The 20,737-nt window shown below is 39.4% G+C and overlaps 1 protein-coding gene across 1 annotated transcript; it reads right to left on the bottom strand.

Moving 5' to 3' along the window:
* Window positions 1–165: 165 nt before the first annotated feature.
* Window positions 166–19,222, bottom strand: CCDC39 (coiled-coil domain containing 39). The gene is made up of 20 exons (XM_050308079.1): window positions 19,112–19,222; window positions 18,624–18,743; window positions 17,397–17,543; window positions 16,230–16,388; window positions 15,906–15,998; window positions 15,692–15,820; window positions 14,985–15,176; window positions 13,376–13,479; window positions 12,916–13,048; window positions 9,823–10,017; window positions 8,968–9,132; window positions 7,605–7,742; window positions 6,690–6,898; window positions 5,388–5,511; window positions 4,059–4,218; window positions 3,210–3,316; window positions 1,790–1,930; window positions 1,477–1,656; window positions 1,179–1,246; window positions 166–572 (listed from the first exon to the last, which is right to left on the bottom strand). The coding sequence occupies exons 1-20, from the start codon at window positions 19,220–19,222 to the stop codon at window positions 410–412; spliced, it is 2,838 nt and encodes a 945-aa protein (XP_050164036.1). The 3' UTR covers window positions 166–409.
* Window positions 19,223–20,737: the final 1,515 nt, after the last annotated feature.

The raw sequence follows: 20,737 nt of genomic DNA, 5'->3' as shown, positions 1-20,737 counted from the left end.
TCCAATTCAGTGGAACCCTCCTGTGTCTGTGAAGGCCAACTGTATTATATTCTTTAAATATATCAAATGCTCTCAAAGAGTAATGTAAAAAAAAAAAAAAAACAATTGAAGTAGAAGAGAGGTTTTATAACAGTGTTTATTATCTAGGTAAATTTAAGTCTGAGCCTTTGGTTTTGAGCATTGTTGTTGGGATTTGCTTTACAAGCAGCCTGAAGGCAGTGGTTGCATTACTGAAGGACGAGGTAACGCTGTTCCCAGAGAGGTCTGCAAGGGTGGGGGGCAGAACCACACTAAGGAGCAAACACCTGTCAGCCCACACAATAACAACTGTACTTCTGCTGCAAGTTTTCCAGGTGACTCCATGGATAGAGGTCAGTTGCAAAAACTAAGGAATCTCAACTAGATGAACTTACAACTTCTTTTTGCCTTTAAAAGTACCGGAGATGCTGCCTCTGCTGGGTGGCTGTGAGCCAACAGCTGCTGCTTCCTCAGCAGTGGGGAGAGGCAAGGTCAGCTCAACGACTTTGAGGGATGAAGCCTGACTAGAGACTGAACTTGTTCTTCTGAAGGATCTGAAAGACAAAAATTCACTCATCAAGATACAGAAATCCCTTTATCTAAAACAGAGCTGCCAAGGGTGGCTCTCAGAGCAGCCACAGAGCCCTGTTCATTCCAGCTCAGATCCCCTGCAAAGATCTCACTAATGGCTTCAGCAACCTCTGGGAATGTTAGACCATAACTGGTCAGTGTGGCACAGGCACTGTGAGCATACCTTGGACTGCAGAAGAAGGTATCAGTAAAAGCACATATATATATTCTCTATTTAATCAGGAAGGGGAGTTCACACTACCACGTGTAAAATGTGGCTGAAAATTGCTCTTTTATATTGTAAAAACACTTCTTAAATAGAGCACAGTTAGGAAATGTAAATGTGATTATTCTGTAATTACAGTTTTATTTTAAACTGATGGATGCTGAAGTAAATATCATCATGTCCTAGAAAAATCTGGTAAACTTAAAGGACAGTGTAAAAAGAAAGTTTTTAGAGAGTCCTCAAAAAGTAGAGACGATTGAGAAGACTCTCAGGAGTGAGAAATTCTGTCAGTTAGGGACTGATTTTGCTGGTTTAAACGTTATCTGAAAAAAACTCAAACCAACCCAACAATGCTAGTACTTACCTGGTAGTAGCTCTTGTGGACTGAGAACTCTGACTACCATCAGAAGCAGTAGGAAGCTCTAAATTGGACTAGAAAATTTGGAAAGAAAAAACAAGTTGAAGTGGTGGTTGTATAATAAAACCGGGATATCAGGAGGGTTTATAGTGCTGTGTATTTGCAGAGCTGTGGAAAATGGATGAACACTTTCTTATTTTACTGTAAGTATATTGTTGAATTTAGGAGTTGCCCTTGAAAGACACTGAGCAGTAGGCTGGAGCTGTCACTCAAGATATTGGTGGCAGTGAACTGGAAAGCTCACCTGGTCAAAGTACATTTGAAAGGTTGCAGTTAAACCAGGATTTGTTTCTAGAACATCAGCTATCACTTGGTTGATGGTTCTGTTGAAGCTTTTCAATTCACGAAGATCAATGTCTCTCTCTTCCTCTGTTTTTGTTCCATTTTGCCTCAGAGACTGAATTTCTCTGGATAGTCTGGAACACTTAACACAAATATTTTTAAAGCATTGGTCTTATGAAAATACAACACTTTTTCAGAACCCTGCTAAGTTAAAACCACGGAGTTTAACCCACACTACTGTTTATCACTACAAAGAAGTCAGTAAATATACAAACCTGTTTTATAACCCTTTCTAGTTTTGGTTTCTGTTCTTCAATGTCCTTGTTCAGCTGCAGAATAAGATCTTGTTTTTCCTCCTTTTGCTCTTGGAAGAGGGCTTTCTGCTTCTCTGCTACATCAAGGTGTTGTTCCATGCTCTGCAAATTCATTTGAACAGCAGTGTTAGTTTATAAAGCAGTTTTGGTGTCCTTCCACTTTTTGTATTTCTTTGTGGAAGGGTCTGCTGTCATTACTACTTGTTTCTAAATGTAGCTCAAGCAGTGAGTGCCATTGGTAACTCAAAGCTTTCTGTTTAGTGGCACAGGCCTGGATAAAGTGACTACCAGGTAATTTACGTATCTCTTAAAAATTACTTTAAAGGTACTGTTAATGAAGTTACAGGTATGTGTTTTCAGATGTGCCTCTGAGCAGTATCTACAAAATTACACCACCAATTTACTAGTGCAAGCTATCCTAAAAAACCCCAACATTGTTTCCTATGGAAAGAGATGGATACCTTTGACTGGAATGAATAAAATTAGCTTCATACGGGCAGCTCTGTTTTTCTGTGGTTTTTTTAAATAAATAAATAAATAAGGCAGGAAAGGGTGTGCTGTAACACCTCATTATATTCCAGGGTCTACTCCCTGATGAAAATCTGTGTCCCTTTTCTTTACCTTAAGAAATAACATCTCTGAAGTAAGAGATAAGTCCTGCTTTGGTAGAATAAGCAATAGGAATGTTTGTTGACTGTAGCCAGTGACTCAGGGCTTAGAACCATCGTGCATATGGAGTATTCCTCAATTTCTTCTGCCTAATAAAGTTCTAACTCAGACTGTCACATATCAGGATTAAGTGTTGCTCTTTCTTAAAGTCCAAGCAGCTTTTTGATAACCAGGATAACCAAGAATGAGTCCTTGCTGTGGAGCCTGAACACGAGCTCTCCTCTGCCTGTGTTTAGTGCTCAGCCTGCTAAGTTACGAGTCAGCTAAATTAATTCTGTTTAAACTGAAGTACCATCAGTGCTAATAAAACTGAATCTGTTTCAGAAAAATCCTGGGATGTAGATGCCAGAGGACACAAGATGTGTGGATTTTAATCTGCACTGCTGGACAGGTTGATGCAGTAGTGGTGTGTGCTGCACACAAATACAGTGGCTTTAGTGGCTGCCAGAACAGCATCTGTCAGTGCATTCTCGACTCTGGAACTTCTAGACATAGGTGTGACTAAAAACCTCAAGTTTTGTTGTGATTCAAGAAAAGTCAAGTAAGCACTCAATTTTTTAAAGGACAAGTAGAGCCGTCTAAAAATCATATATATCTATAAAAGACCAGACAAAAATTTGTACCACAACTTCCTAATCTTCCTCTAGGATGGTTTGCATGGATTTAGCCACATGCTGCAGTCCTCTCTGTTTGACTAGAGCTTTTATTTTACCTGGAGATTTTCCTGAAGTTCCTTGATCTGTCGTCTTTTGCATCTGTATGTTTCATCAGCAGCCCTTTTCTCCTCCTCTAGTTTCAGTCTTTCCTCACGTTCCTCACCTGTGATCCCAAACAATGAGGCAGCATTATTGCTGTGTATACAACTCTATTTTCACTTGAAAATAAGTTGGACCTTAAAGGAACTGCATCACAGAGTACTACTATATTGGTGTTGGCAGTATTTCAGCAACCTCAAGGTTTGAGGGTTTTTTAAATATTCTCCTACTAATTCCAAATTACTGTGAAAAAGTAACTGGCTTCATGAGGGAGAATGATTTAAAAGCTACTGGTTCCAGAACCAGCAGAGGGCACAAAAGTTAAATAATAAGTATTATCTGGAATTCAGTTTATGTACTTTCTCATAATGATGGTTTTTAGACACTAAACAAAAAGTTCCACTGTGAGAGAGAGCAAGGTTATGAAGTCTAAGTGGCAGTGCAGTTATCCACTAGACCCACATACTCCAATGGGCACTACTTCCTCCCAGTAATGATCCCCCCAGGAATCATCTTTATGCTTTGCCTCTCCTTTCTGTTCCTATTTATGACTATTCACAAAGTGTATACAGGCTTACAGATTTTCACACAAATCCGAGAGAACAACATAAATCTTAGTTAATTACACCGTACTACACTTTCTTCTACGCTTGTTCTGCTGAGCTATTCACAGCAGCATGGGAATTACACTCCCTTTTGCTACTCTCTGATACATTCTTTTGTGCCAGGGAATTTCCCCGCTACATCCCCGAGCTGTGGGATCATCACTGATCCCCACAGCAATCAGCAATTCCTATTTTACATACTTGTCTCGGTGACTTCCTTGAAGGAGTTTCGGAAGTTGCTGTTGCAGTTATTAAGAACACACAAAGTGTTTTCCAGAGCTACGATTTCTTTTTCAGCTTTGCAGATCTTTGCCTCCAAATCATCGCCTTCTTGCTGAAGTGCTTGCTTTTCTTGTGCAGCCTGAAAGCAAAACAGGTATTTCAGGTGGCTGCATGTTTACTGAAAGTATTAGGATCATCATAGAGAAAGAAATTACCAGCCAGGGGTTAAAGTCACTTGAACTGAGATTTGAGTGATGAGGGGACTGGAAGGACTAGTTATTTACAGTAGTGGAAGTTCTTTGAGGCATTTCATCCATGTGCATTTCATGATGGATATCTGCCTCTCCACCTGAGCCCTCCAAGTCCTGACCAGCAGCATCCACAGTGTATGGAACAGTCCCCATGCCCTGCACTGCTGACTTGAACTGCAGCACATGTTTCACATCTGCTTCCTTCACCCACAAAATACAAGAGTTGAGATTGTACATTGTATAAAACCACAAGAGAGACTGTTAGAAATCATCCAGTTTGGGAGTCGTAACTCCTCATTTACCTGTCCACTGAGATTTAAGAAACACCCAACAGGTGAAATATTTTCTATTCCCTCAGAAAATATGACACTGAGAAAAATCTCTGTAGGTGTGGAGGGTATTTTATTCACCCACAGTGACCACGTGGGTTCTGCTGAGGGTATTCTGCTATGCTGGATCTCACAGTAGCAGAAATACTATCATTAAGAAATTTAACACTTAAGAATATGAAAAAGCCAAGTTCACAGCTAGAAGCATTTTGTCTTAACAAGAAATCAGAGAATTTGTGGAGATCAAAAATAATAGATTCCTGTTCCAGAACCAGGGTATTGCACTATGGATAAAAACTGATATATTTTCCAGTTAAAAGCTGAAGTATGCCTAAGTGATTGGTAAGTGAGAGGGGAAAGCTGACATCCTTCGAGGTGCAAATACCATGTGATAAATACCTAGAAATAACTCTGACAAGTACAATTTAAGGTCATGTGAGACTATGATAAACTAGTTTTCCGTTCATAGGATTGCCACTTGGCCAGTAATTCTTGTGTCTTTGTAAATTAACGAGCACCGAAGTGAAATGTTCAAACTGCTCAAAATCAAGGCTCCACAGAGATTCATGTGAAATGGCTGTATCATTTAAATAACCAGCAGTGTCAGACAACATAAAACAATTAGACTCAGAGTAAGCAGTAAGCAAAGAGATTGCCTTAATTACCTGAATAGAGCCCAGGGAAATCTATAGATACTTGAATTACAGTGAAATATGTTAAGAAAATACCTTAATCACAAAGTAGGCTTGACTTTTCTGCTCCTCTCCTTCAGGGGGCATCATGGCAAGAGTAAAAATTTCATATCTGCGCCTCAGTTTGTCAATTTTACTTAGGCATTCTTGAAATTCAGCACTGATTTGTTTTGGGAGAGAAGAAATGGGTTGAGAAGGTGTTTATCTGGCAGTGTTTTACGGGCAGTTCTTGCTGTGTCAGTTTAAATTCCTGGTGTTATTCCACCAGCCTGTAGCAGGAGGCAGGCAGGGCACCAGTTGTGCTGCTACTGGTCATGGTTGCTTTCTGTGTTCTCCCATCCACAGACATCCATTGTTCTGGTTACCTGCACTGAGTCAAATCTATTTTGACATTCCAGATCACTGCACGCTGGGAGGATGTGCCACAGTCCTTCCCAAAATTTACAGGTTTGGCATTTCAGTCCTATGGCTGCCCCTGCTGATGGTATCTCAACATTGCCACTGCTGGATGAGCACAAGCAACCCAAATCAAATTACATGGAAGTATCAATTAGCTGGGTAATTACCAAAGGAAGAAAGGCACAGTCTGCACTCTTGGTGAGCAGTTAAGCTTCAGTCACTCTAAATCACTCTAATTTCCCATTTTGTGGGGTGTGGTTAGCAGGGCAGTTCAGCTGCTGGAATGTTCATTTTTGGCTGGATATTTCACTGGGATTTCAGGGCTAAAGCTGTCCCTGATACTTTGCACTGGTTATTACAGAAGGGAAAAGTTATTTTATAAGAGGGTACGTATGTAATTCAGAAGATTTATGATGTTATACGTTAGGTTTCCATATAACAGAAAGCTCAGTAGTTAAAAAGAAGAAAAAAACCCACCCAAACAAAACATATCACAAACCTAATCAAGCTTACTGTTTGAATGAAAGAAACTACAGTTCTGTCAAGCAGTTGAGAGTAAACCCTCTTCAAAAGCAACTTTTCTGTTTTATATACTTTGCCATACCTCCAGACATGTGACCTCCCATTTCCCAGATAACTTTGCAAAATGCAGGGTCACACACACTGTGAAAAGGTGTCTGTGACTGAGGTTTGCCCTCAGCACTGCACAGGATCCTCACCCACAGCATAACCTGTTCACCCAGGAGCTAAAGCTGCAGCTGCATGTCAGAGAAGGGGTCTCTTGCTGGCCTCCCCTGTCTTAGTGTATAACTTTGAGCAAGATTGATTTCTTCTTCAATTTCTCTGTGGGTGAAACTGGGTAAAATGTTCCTCTTTTCACTAACACCCCATTCCAAATGTACTCAAAGCTACAGGTTTAATTTATATAAGCACAGTTACCTTCTGCGTTGCCGTTCCTGCTCCACGAGTCTTATCTGGGACTCCAGCATTGCCTTATGGATCTTAATTTCCTCAGTTCTTTCTGCTATGGCTTTATTTAACTCCAATCTTTGTTTTTCCATTGACAGAACTTTCTCTGTCTTATTACACAGAGTATCTTTAAGGCGCCTCAGTTCTAGTTTTAAGAGGTTATTTTCGACCATCATGTCCTAATAAATGCCAAAAAGGTACCAAAATTAAGATTATTTATAAATTAATAAATCAACATTTATTCGTTATTAATGAGTTTGAGGAGCAAGTGCACCAGTTAAGTCGACAGCAAAACCCTTTCCCCTGCTACTCAGACCCTGTTTCATTCTACTATGTTAGTGCTTCCTTGAGGAACTAAAGCTTATTGCCAGAAAAAAAGTGCAATAATTAGAGGAGTGGGAACCATATTTTTTGTTTATTGACACGGGGAAAAGGACTTCTATTTTGTTTCTAACTCCTTAAACTGGAATATGGATTGATCCAAACCATCTGCCAGAAAAAAACCCTCACAATTTAATAACAAAACTGTGCCTAACTTATTAGTAGGCATCACATTCAGTGCTAGGTAAAGACATCCTTGAACAGTAAATGCATTTTCTATTTTAAAGGTAATTGCTTCTCAGAAAAAAAACCCAACCATCCGCTGATACTCTGGTATAACTAATGTGGGATTAAATTGATACCTCATCAAACTTTATGCTGTATAGAGAGGAGAAGCAACATTTTGCTTAGTAAGACAATAGTGATGAGGCTGACAGTTTGATAAGTTAGAAAAACTACAAAAATATTTTAATGGATATAATGATGTAGCACTGTGGCAGGCAGACAACAGCCCAAACAAACAGATGTGTCCTGTGTTAGTAAAGTTGTGAAATAATACTGTACCTGCTTAACGGTCTTAGCTTTTTTTAAATCCTGAATTGATCTCTCATTGTAAAGATTTAGTTCATCTATCTTCACCACCAAAGCACTTGTTTCTTCTCCTGTCTTATGAATTGTTCTCCTCATGAACTGGACATCATTCTGTGAATGCAATAAGTTGCAACAAAAGCTACCAGTTAATTTTAAATGAGATATTTTTAAGTCCTGGAAGCAGGAACCATTGTCATCGTGTGTCCATCGTCATCATGTGTCCATGCATATGCTGCTCTGCAAACTGCATGGCATGGCCTCAGGCAGAGTGCTGTTGCCATACTAATGTCATTGCTTGGTTTTATTTGGAGTGTAGTTGTTGTTATTTCTACAATTTAAATTGTTCAGCCAAAAAGGCAATTCTAATAGAATCCTGTATTTTATTTTAGATTAAAAAAATATCCTACATATCTGACCGTGACTTTGGTGTCTGTAGTTCATTGTCATAAAAACAGCTGTCTCTGATAATATTCCAGAGTATGAATAAATTCCTGGAGGGGGGTTTCAATGTTTCATTGTATTCACTGCTCAGTTTCCCATCTCTTCAAAACTGAAGTGTGGGCACTAGTTGCCCAACATTAACTGGAGAGGCTCTCCTATAAGCAGTTTCTTTCCCTTACTAAGTCAAATTTTTTTCTTTACTATCACTTTGAGAAACCAGTTTCATTCTCTGGCTTCTCTTTGAAAAAAGTCTTCTAAATTTGTTACAGTATAGCTGATTAATACACAAAGACAATACTTATAAAAAGAAATTATAAACTGGCTACAGAATAACTGGCTGGTTTTTCTCTACAAGGAAGGTAAGTGCATTTTTAAAGAATTAATGATGATCACTGCATAGGAAAACCAGAGGACAAGCACATATATGCAAAATTCTCACATGGGAATAAAACCAGCAAAACAATATTTCTGAATTATGGATCAGGATGGGGTCAACTGTCCCTTCAATTCACTGTTGTGACTTTGGACAAATTTAAATGCAACTGTACTTATGAATTTACTAAAAATATAAAAGTAACAGCTTCACAGAATAGCATTCTCCTATTTCTGCAAGGTCCTAACAATAAACCTAGACATTTGCAAGCAGTAAGACCTTGATGAAAGCTAAGCTTGTCTTTCCAACATTGTAATGCTGGTCCTTCATGTTCAGGTATCTTAGTTGGGCAGTAATAGCCTATTTTTCTGGGTAGAGGGAATATATGAAGTTTTCCACATGGGTTCCATAAAGTTCAGATGCCTTTTAATCTAATACCATGTTATTGATAAGACCCAATGTCCTTAATTCCCTGAGGTTTCTGGATGTTGCACAGTCAGCCTGATGTGTTAAAGAAGTCACCTGAACTTTCCTGTACTGTGTCTGTAGAACATCATAGGCATTTTTCTTTTCTTCTAGGGTTTTCTTAAGTTCAGCAACTTTTGCCTCCAAAATTTCTTTTTCGTTTGAATTAACCTCCCCTTCTAACCGTGACAGCCGTCTCTGGATTCGCTGAATATAAAAATCCTGTTAAAAGAAATTTTCAAGAGAATTAATAGTATGAGATAAGCAATAAACTTGGATCTAAACGTTGGCTTTAGGACAGTCACCCAATGAAGCTATTGTTTTTATAATCATTTCTGGCTCTTAGACCTCATTAGCAAAGTATCTTAGATGACTGATGAGCAGTGATGGTTCAAGGGTAATCTTCTAGAAGAGTAACAAAGCACACCCTGCACAGGCTGCTGTAGGGAGGCTTACAGTGGAGTTGCCATCTTGCTGTTACCAGTGGGTGCTGATATAAAAGAGCAAATTTTCAAAGTGGTGCATAGGAAATATGCACATAATCCAATTAGTAAATAACAGGATTTTGGCGTGTACCTCTTGTATTGCTTTAAAAATACACCCTGAGGTGTCTGTGGTTCAGAGGGATCAAAGTAAAGAATGGATTTTAGAAATTAGTGAGGAAAGCAGCAAATGCAAAAAAATAATGAAATACACAAGTGTAAAATTTAGGTGATATTTAGCAAGTTTCAGTAATTTCAATTTTATCTATACCTCTAGAGACAGAAATAAATGCAGACTTTATAAAAACTGTACTGCATGGCATTTCTGAAATGGAGAGATGATGAAGATTACAGAATTCAAGCAACTTGCTATCAGTAGACACAAACAATCAAGAAAGAATCATAGCATGAAAGCACATTAACATTTTACCTGGTTATATATTAATTCCTGTTGTTTAAACAGTTCTGCATCAAGTCTGCGCAGTCGACACTGGAGATTTCTAAGTGATTTTTGAGCTCCCTTAATTTCTGATAGAGCAACTTTTTCTTTATCCTTCTGCACCTTTAACTCCTGATTCTTCTTGAAAAGTAGGTCCTTCAGCTGTCTCATTTCGTTTTCTTTTTCCTGGTGACAAATTGACCGTTAAGCAGAAATAAGTAATTAATCACATCAGAAGCAATTTCGGGGGAATTACTTGCTTTTATTAATCAGATATAGGAAAATTAAAAATTTTAATACTATATCCATTAATATGAACATGGAATTTCAGAGGTCTTCAAAATGGTTGGCAAGAAGAGTATTTGACTTAAAGTAATATTATGTTTTTTTAAATCTAATCCTACTGTATTATTATATGACTTTTTTCCCAGTTATGGGAATGCTACTCTTTTCAGCCTTTCAGAAAACTAAATTGCTGTCATCTTTTTTTAAGAAAAACTCCTTATTGCCTCCAATATATGTGAATATTTGGAGAAATTAATACAAAGGTTTGCAATGGTTTATTAAAACTTGTAACTCTGTGTGTGTACATTTGTGTTTATATAAGCTGGAATAATTCGGTTTGAACATTTACACATTTTAAAATCCCTTCCTTATTCTCAGACGTAATTAATTGCCATTAACACTTAAATCAGTGCAGCAAATGAGGTTTAGTAGGGTCTGTTACAGGAAGAAAATGCTGAAGATTTTAGGTAACCTGAAATGTACTGAAAAACAACAAAATTGAGATTATTTTTCTTTTTATAAGCCTAACAAGGAAGACAATTTTATTCTGTTCCTCCCTCTTTCCACCTCCCCTACTCAAATAACCAAAGAGCATCCAAACCTCAAGCCAGTTTCCTATAAGGTGCATCCTAAAGTGAGTGATGTGACTTCCCATTCCTGTTCCAAAGGACTCACTTACATTTAGCTCGAGTCTGGTATAGAATTTGAAGATGTATGTTTAAATTAATATGCAAAACAGCTGAGAACAGACTTTTCTATGTTGATTAACAATGTGTTTATTCCTGATTTAATATGTATACAATCATCTTGCAGGCTTAAATAATGGTGAACGATAACTTAGCTCCTTCTCTAAGAGTTCACAGTCACAGTCCACATTCTACCAAACAGAATTTTTTTGTAGTTGAACTTGCTGTAAGTGCAATTCCAAATCCAAAACTCAGGACATAAAAGGCAACTGTAAGTTTAATATGAAATTGTTACGGACTGCAGCATATGTCAGTGGACTTTGGATCATGCCTGAACAAAGGAATTTAATTTTGGAGGCAAACTGGTTTCTAAGCATGTGCCCAGTGCTGAGCTGTACCTCTGAAGCCGATGGCAATGATGAATTCACCCCCTGTCATTGGATCTTGATTTGACCTTCACTTCGTGGGTTTTTTGTGCATACCTAACTTATTTAACAGAATTGTTTCTCTCCCTTTAAGTGAGGTTGTTAATAGAGATAAGATATTCATGAAGCTGCACAGTGCAACAGTGTTTTGCCAAAAATTGAAGAGGGAGAAGTATCCCAGAAGTAGAGCGCAAAATGGGGACATTTCATCCACATTGTTCCTGTAAATATCTCTTCACAGTAAATTAACAGATGCAGCAAATAGCCCTGTGTGTCTAATGGTGATGGAAGGCATGCTTCTGACTAATACACTGCAGACATTGTTCAAGAACAGTTCATCCTAGCTAAAATATTCCCCTGGAGCTGTGGAGCTGCCAGGCTCAATGTCATCTTGGGTTATCCGCCACAGACACAAGGAAAGAAACCCTGCTAAGGGTTTAGCCACCCTGAAAACAGTCTTAAGGGGAAGAAAATAAGGTTTTAGTGAAATGTTATACCATTACAACTTGTTTTCAAATTATCTGAAGACCCAAAACAGTACGGCCTGTAAATTAAGAAACTCTCTATAACAGGAAGACATCCCATCTCTAGTTTCTAAAAGTGTATTTAAAATGTATAGTTAATGCCTGTGGAGTTAAAAAGTTTGAAAAATAACATTCAATCTACTGCAAGGCATTATTTCACATACATGCTACAGAAAACACAAAATAGGGGGAAAGAAAAAAGTGTGCAGTGGTGTGCACAGATCCAGCTTTGTTGTCACTTATGTGAACATCTGCTGTGCCACATTAATTTAACCTGGTCATTCTACAGTAATGAAAGCTTCAGCTTATCCAGTGCTCAGTTGTCCAGCAAAATGTAAAAAATATTTCTCTCATGTTCAGTCAGTACCTAAGCAGTGAAAATACTTTAAAAGAATTAGTAGCACAATGACAAAACAGCAGAAGCATTTCCTGAAATTCAGGGAAGTTCAGATGATTGCATTACAGCATTGCATTTATTCAAATGCCCTCTGCAGCACATCAGGTAATAAAGAAATAGAATATTTTATTCCTATAATTAATTTGCAACATAAGAAGTGAGGTTTGAATTTAAAAGGAAGTATTACTACACATGTTAAAAAAAAAGTCACCTTATTACAGCTTGCACGTGTCACTTCCCAGATCCAAATCTTTACACATCGTGAAATCTAAAGTGAGCCAGTAATTATTTAATAGGCCACAACAAGTCAGATGTTACAGAGTGTCATGTAGTAGAATTAAAATAATGAAGAGCAGACTAGGCCAGCCAAATCTGATTAAAAGATTCCTAAATCTTTTTTAATCTGTTTGTCAAAATCACAGCTCTTTGCAGGTTTATAAGTTTTGGTGGTGTTCTACCAGAGCTAAGAAGTTTTCAGTGGCAATGCTACTTGAAAGTCATCCTGACAAGATTCTCACTCTTTAACAACCTTATTGATGAGTATCAGTATCCTATGTTAATATTCTCGTCTGAATTACTAGGATCTCTTATTTTCCTCCAGTTTTCTCAGCACAGATGCTGACATATCTACATACAGGTTACTTCAGCCTTAGATGAAACAGCTACATGTCATATTAATACTTTCATTTTAATGGTGATCATTTTAAAATAATAGAGTTGCAAATTCAAATGAATCCTCATTTATGGAAACCATGACAGCATTTTACCTCAACAGCTTTTTCTTCTGCTTTCAGTATTTCTTCCATCCTCAAAGCTTTCTCTTCTGAACTGAGTGTCTCCTCAGTCACAAGCTTCAGTTTATCAGAAATATTTATATTTTCTTCAATAATAAAGCTTAATCTAAACAAAATGACATGATTTAACAAGTTAAATGTAGGTTGCCTGTACAAGTCTGCCAAATGCAAGCAGCAAACGTGACCGAGCAGCTGCCATATGAAGTGGGCTAAACTTCAACCTGTGATAACCAAAGCCCTGATTTTTTCACACCCTTTAAAAACAAGGATTACTTTGAGTATTCTCTAAATTGCCCAGTGCCAGAAACTATGCAGGACATGAAGGAACTAGAAAGTTGGAGGCTTTAATCATCAACATTAGTTAAGGTTCTTCACTACCTCAAGGATTTGATTGTATCCTTAAAAATGATATTTTTAAAGGTCTGTTTCTTACCTGGCCTGTTTCTTCTGAATTTCTTTCTTCAGATTGGTTACTTGTATTCTCAAAGACTCTAGATCAGAAGCAGTTCTGTCCACAGTGGATTTCAAAGCTTCCAGCTAATAAATTACAAAATAGAGCAATCGAGCTCTTATTTACTTTGGTACATGCCAGGATATTTAAAATTGTAAGGGATCTATTTGTTGGAAAGTATTCCATTACTTTTTAACAGTGCTTTCCAAATGAGAAGTAAGGCTCTGTAAACTGGCACAGCTAGTAAACTCAATAGACTAATTTACATAATCTGAATACTGGGAGAAAAATACAATTATTATAATTGCAGCTACAGAATGGATCATGAAGATGCTGTGGCTGCAATGGTTTCCCAACAGCATCTGCACACAGCTGCCTTTGATGAGGTTCTTTGTGAAACATGGGATACCCTTATATATCTAATAAATATTCCTGTGTCAAACTTTGTTGGGTACATAAAATTACTTTGGTTAAGATAAGGGATCACTGTGACAAAAAATGCACAGATATTTAATTTGGTAAAAAGTACATGACACTCATTAAACACAATAGGAATACTTTACAACCAGCAGCTTATTCACCTTCAAAGTATCACTTAACAGCATAAGTGTAATTGTCTTCAGTTTCACAGATGAAGAAACCTGATCAAGTCATGTATAGTAGGTTTATTAGAGGTCACAAGTTGGTGGCTGAACTGTCTCTTTCTTTCCTTTTTCTTTTCTCTTTCTCACATGCCACAGATATTCTAATAATGGGAGACTGTTCTATTATTCCATTATGGAGTATTAATTGTGAAAAACTTCAAGTAAAAATCTCAGTTTGAGATGAAAACATACCAATTCTAGGAACCCTCAAGTTAGCATGAATTATAGGGTAATCTAATAGCCCATCCCTTGTTTGAGCTACCTACAGTTTAATTAGGAGATCAGTCTATGAACCACCTGCTACAGAAAAACTATCCAAAGTTAAGGCAACAGCAGATGCAAGGTATTTAAAAATCACCCAGCTTGCTGAGTAGCCCAGTGTTACCGTTTTGTTGTTGAGAGAAAACTTACTCACGTAGTACAAGTGTATCCCTCCTCAGCAGAGCCATGAAACTTGAATTATCTCTTAGAAATACTTCTACAGGCATATAAGTCATTAAGCAGTGCAGCTCATTCCCAGCTTTAAGTGCAGAGTGAGCATGGACAATGCCAAGCATGGCCTGTTCACAGGACAGCCCTGTCCTACTGCCTCTTGATTAGAAAGCCGTGTGAAAGCATTTGGTGTTTTCCCCAGAAATTTTAACCTGACTACAAGGCCCATCAACACACACTTCTGAGAGCACAGGACAGGAACTGTTTGGAAACTGGAAGAGATTTCTCGTGTTTACACAATACTTCAGTCTGTCCTTCACTCTCAGTGAAAGGATTGAGGGTTCAGATCCCAATAATCAGGAGTAGGCTGAGAGAAGCAACATTTTGTGGAATTATTAAGAGTCTAGTATAAAACCAAAAGCAAAAATAAAAGGAAATGCTATTCCTGTATTTCCTCCATCTGGACCACAGTTACAGTTTCAGTCTGTTTTTCTGAGCTGTTTGGTCATCTTTACCTCATCCTGCAGACGAACCCTGTTGGCCTCCTGAGCTTGATACTCAATTCGGAGGCTGTTGGCTTTCCGCTCAGCAGAAGAGATTTTCTTTTCATATTCCATGTTATTGAGAGTTTCATTTACCAAAAAGGCAGTCTTCTCTTTCAGCACAATTTCTTTCTTTCTGATCTCCTGTTTTATCTCTGCAATTAGCTATCAGGATAAAAGTATTTTATATTTGCTTGCATTAGTTAAGACATGTTAGGTTAATTAAAGGTACAACCAGAAGACCAATTGCTATTATAACTATTATTTGCATGAGAAAGCCCAATTATCATTTTTAAAATTAATTTATTCCACAGGTCCTTCACACCACCAAATACTACAATCGTTTTGGATTGGAAACTTCCAAAATCTTCCAATAATTTCAAAAGAAGTGGCACTATAAACTCCCATGAAAATAATTTTTGATTGATTGAATAGCGGAAAAAAAAAGCTAAACAAACTTCTGGATAGACTTGAAACAGATGAAATGCAAGAGAAAAATTATCAACAGTAGCAATGCTTTCTTTACCTGACAGATTTATAGCTATTCAGTGAATATTGTGTATTTTGAAAGGTTAAGTAAAAGATTAGCTACTGAGAAAATTATACTGTAGTTCTGATGTTTTTAAAAAAACCACAAAAACAAGCAAAAACCAGATATGGATCAATTACAGCAGTTTTACCAAAGCACAATGGTCAATCTGCTGATCTCTTTTTTGCATCTGTTGTATTGCATCCTCCCACTGCCTGATGACTTCTTGCCTTTCCTGATGAACTCTGCGAAAATCTTCAGCTGCCCTGTCAAGCTCCATCTGTTTAAAAGAAAGCACCCCCATGACTCCTGGTGTTAAAAATGTCACATATAACCTGGGATCTCCAAGAACCTTAAGCACAAACCTGAGCCGTTAAGGTCTCTGTAAGCTCATTATCAAGAGCTCTGCGCTTCTGATTTGCCTGTGTGGTCAGCTTTTCTACTTGAAAGGTTAATGCCTAAAAATGAAAGGATATGAAAATATCATGTATTTGAAAACAAGTAGATCACATCTTGTTCTCTCCGACCTTTAAAATGAACCTCATATGGAATTGCACCGTTGGGCTAAATGGAAACCAGTTTAAAAGCACTGTTGTACAAAATCTTGTCTCCATCTTATCTGACTCCATAATATAACAAGGTCTTCAAATTCTAAAATGGTTTTGCATTTGGTTTCCATTTCTACTTACCCCTAGTTTCCCTTCATCTTGCTGTGCATACTTCTGGATTGCGAGAGCATCGTTATCTGTACGATTTAATTCCTTTAGCCAGCTCTCCAGGACTTCCTCATCACAGTTCATCTGTTCTTTTAAGTCTTCCATCTTCTGAATTGTTTTACTTATGGTATTCTAATGAAATAAGAGAAAACTAAAGGGTCAATACCAAATGTCTAACATTCATTGAGTAGTAATTGAAGCAACCAGTTCAGGCTACTGCAACAAATTTACACTCATCTTGTCCATAGAATTGCTGGTTTTTTTATTAATTGGGTGTTATACTTGAGGGCTGCTATTAGATGTCCTGGTCTCAAAGAAGAAACAAGACAGTAAGTTGCCACAAATTTGAAATGCAAATAATTTTAAACAGAAAAGACAACCTCTGGCAAGTTATACCCATATCCAGGATATTTATTCCACATAAAAACTGATGTGAGGCACCAAAAGGTAAAGTTCCTTCCTCACATGCTAAGAACCAAGCTCTTAGATCCTTATCCTACATGTCAATTTTCAAATAGCCCCACGTGACTGTGAAGAGACTTCCTGACACAAAAATGGGACAATCTGCATCCAGCTGAATAGTGAGAATATCTTCACCCTGCTACCCATTCAGAGAGACTGGAGATTACAAACAGCCTTAATCAGAAGAAATAATGCAAATTTTAAAAAAAAAATTTAAATAATTCATAGAAAGAAAAAGAGGCATTTCCAAACCCATTAAACCACCTATAACTGGATAGCATTAGATTACTTTTTACTTTAAAACAAATGTTTGCTCTTGAAATCGTGCCCAGAGTTTATTTTATGTGGAGCAGATTTGCCACCAACTATTTAATTTTTAAACCATAAAGAAAATACAGTGATCTGGACGTGTGGCTGTGTTTCTGGCATTAGGAACAGAAGTCTTTCAATATCTAATTAATATTTGTTAAGGCTTGACCAGCCTAAGCAAGAAGATATCAGTGTCCTTCTATTTGCCTTCAACAGGGAAAACCACATCCAGATCATCGACTACAGTTCAGATGTTTTAATTATAATTAGCTATTCTTGACTTATACTATTGTTTCTGTAAGTGCAAGTGAGGACAAGCCATAAAAATTTGCAATACAGGTGTTCTCTTCCAAAACTTTTAAACCTTACTTCTTGTCTGTTTTTCTTTTCTCCTAAGGAAATCAACTCATTTTGCAGTCGTTTAAGGTCACTTTTGAGACGTCCATATTCTCTCTCAGCAAGGGCTTTAAAGTGTTCCTCAGTTTCAATTTCGTTCTCTTTGGCACTGTAAAGATGCTGCAGAATAATAAAGTTCAGCATTTTACAATAAACAAAAGGCATATATCAACAAACAAACTTTTTTCTACAAACAATCAAATCCCAAGTCAGAGATTTCATGGTGTAAATGCTGGAATTTTCAGAAACCTTTATTGTTTGGATTTTAGTATCTCAAATACATGTGTTCTTATATTCTTAGATATATACATATATACACACACACAAGTACACACATTGTATCAAGTATCCACAGATCAACCATTTATAGCCCTAAAAACCTACAGATTTTTCACCCAAGATTCAGAAATATTAACCTTTCAACATCAAAATCTTAGAATCCTAGTTTCTTGATCACTAGTGACTTTACATCAGATTCAGCAGGTGTAGAAAAATAAAAATATATTGTTTTGGTCTGAGACAGACCTCCACCAGGCTGGCCTATAGCAGTACCTCTGTCTTGACTAATCTTTCTTTCTTCTAATTCAAATTAAAACTTTAATATGGCACACAAACTCCCCCTCCCCCCCCAAGAATTAAGAAGTTATTCACCTGCAGGGAAGTTTCTACGAGTTTTTCACCTAGGATATTTTACCTAAGGAGGTAAAGCTTTGACTCAAGACTCTTTAGAAATCTAAAATACCCATTTTGGCCAATTAACTCAGTGTGTAAATGAAGACTTTAACCATCTCATTTCATTTTTCAGGTCTGTAAATTAACTCTTCACTAGCATTTCACCACTTATTCTTGACCATTATAAAGATTATATACTTGCTCTTCCCATACAGTGATGTTTTGTTTCCCTTGATCGATTTTTTCTTAATAATTTCAAAAGCCCCCATTCATGAAGAATTCTAAAATGTATCCTCCTTGGCTTTCTTCTAAGTACATTCATTTGACTCAGGGCGATCTTCTCAATGTCCATCAAATAATATCACTGAGATACACAGTTTAACTTTTGTTTCTCGTGGAAATCCTGGAATAAAGGCCTAAAAAAATCTCTAACAAAGCTGGCAAAACGTACAGGGATAGCAGCCCCAGAGAGATAGTCAGGTTACAAGCCTGCCTGATAAAGCAGTTCAGCTGGTGGTGGTGATTTACCTGAGAGAAGCTTAAGTCTTGTCTCACGTGTTTCAGGTGAGCTGTCATCGCTTCTATGCGCTCCTCCAAGTTGGCCAGCTCATTTCTCAGGTTCGCCTTTTCCTTTTGCATCTTCAGCAGCTGTTTTAAGATTAGAGTCGCCAAGTGACTATTTGCAGTTGAGCGTTTATTACCTGCAACTACTTCTGGATAAGTCATTGGGATTATTAACCAAAAAATGTGAGAACCGCACTCTACGTTCCTCCAGAGCAGTGGAATGAGAGGTTTCAGGAGGAAACCCCGAGCTTTGCTAAGGGAACGCACAGGTCCCGCTCCTCGTCCCGGAGGGCTCGGGGGATGCGGGACCCGCGCTCGGAGGGAGGATCTCCCTCCCGGATCCCCTCGGCAGCTCCGCGGAACTCGTAGGTTTTCCTTCCCTCCCTCCCTCCCTCCCCGGCCGCGGGGGGCAGGCGGGCTCCGCTCCCTCCCGGCCGCCGCCCCGCTCTCACTTCGTCCTCCAGCGCCTTGTTCTCGGCGTTGGCCACGGGCACGGCGTAGGCGCTGTCCCAGCCGAGCTCGGCCAGCACCGAGGCGGTGGAGGAGCTGTCCATGCTCTCCATGGCCGCCAAGGGACCGCGCAGGGCCGGGGCTGTGCCGGCGCTTGGCAACGGGAGCCAGCGGGAGGCAACGGCGCCTCAGGCGGCGCCGCCCCCGGGCCCGCCGGGCCGGGGCACGGGCGGGGAAAGGCCTGGGCTGTGCCCGCAGGAACGCGGCTGTGTGCGGGTCACGGCGGCCTGGGGCCGGCTACCGTGTCCGCAGGGGACGGGGTCAGACCCAGAGCCATCGGCAGCGCCTCGGAGCACCCCCGGGCTCAGCTGCCTCCCTGCCAGAGCCAGCCCGAGCCACGGCTGCGGCGGGTCCGGGGTCACCCAGTGGGACAGCTCACCTGCTGCTGGTGGCACCAAATGGGTCCGGGGTCACACAGCGGGGCAGCTCACCTGCTGCTGGTGGCACCAAATGGGTCCGGGGTCACCCAGCGGGGCAGCTCACCTGCTGATGGTGACACCAAATGGGTCTGGGGTCACACGGCGGGACAGCTCACCTGCTGATGGTGACACCAAATGGGTCCGGGGTCACACAGTAGGACAGCTCACCTGCTGCTGGTGGCACTGAATAACAGGGGACTGGGAGGGTGCACAGTATATTTCATGTTTCTGAACTACCTCCACAATTAACAGGTGGGTTCCTGAGCCAGGTTGCGTTCAGGTGACCATAAACACTAATACTGGGTCTGTATGAACTTGGATGTTGCCTTTTGTACCCATCTGTACTGCTGGGCTGCAAATAATCCCGTGTCATTGCGCTCCACCATTCATAGATGGAGACTGGGACCCCAGTCCTGGCAGGAATAGTAGGATCACAGAATGATTTGGGTTGGAAGGGACCTTAAAGACCATCTAGTTCCAACCCCCTTGCCATGGGCAGGGAAACCTTCCACTAGTCCAGTTTTCTTCAAACCCCATCCATCCTGGCCTTGAACACTTGCAGAGACGTGGCATCCACAACTTCTCTGGGCAACCTGTGCCAATGCCTTGCCACCCTCACAGCAAAGAACTTCCTCCTAATATCTACTCTGAATCTATGCTCCTTTAGTTTGAAAATATTCCCCCTTGTCCTGTCATTACATGCTCTTATCAAAAGTCCCTGTAAAGAGAGAAACATAGTCTCGATGGAGAAAACCTCTGTTGGTGACTATTGTCAGGCTGAAGCATCTGAAAAGACATTAAAGGAATTAATCAAAGCACGATTAAAAAGTGCCTGAGCAAAACAGCAATAAGCCCTGGCAAATGGTTGGTTGGGAGATGGTTTGCAGGAGCAAGGAGTTTGCAGTGAGGTTTGTTACACAACATGAGGCTGTGGCGTATTAGCAACACCGACCATAGTAGAAGGCACTGATCTTGCCAGATATCTGCATGTGGTAGGGGGTATTTTCGAAGAAGAAAAAATTGCTGAAGAACAGTGAAAGTCAGACCTGATGAGGAGGCACTAAAATGGTGACTTGCAGTGTTGTGCAGAGTATTGCTGGTCACTTACTGATCATCCCCTGAGAAGAATCCCACATTATTATTACTGTA

The sequence above is a fragment of the Myiozetetes cayanensis genome, unplaced genomic scaffold, assembly GCF_022539395.1.
Source record: "Myiozetetes cayanensis isolate MyiCay16 unplaced genomic scaffold, myiCay2020 scf13, whole genome shotgun sequence".
Classification (NCBI taxonomy): domain Eukaryota; kingdom Metazoa; phylum Chordata; class Aves; order Passeriformes; family Tyrannidae; genus Myiozetetes; species Myiozetetes cayanensis.
The sequence above is the reverse complement of the archived record's forward strand: the minus strand, read 5'-3'. Positions and strand labels throughout refer to the sequence as shown.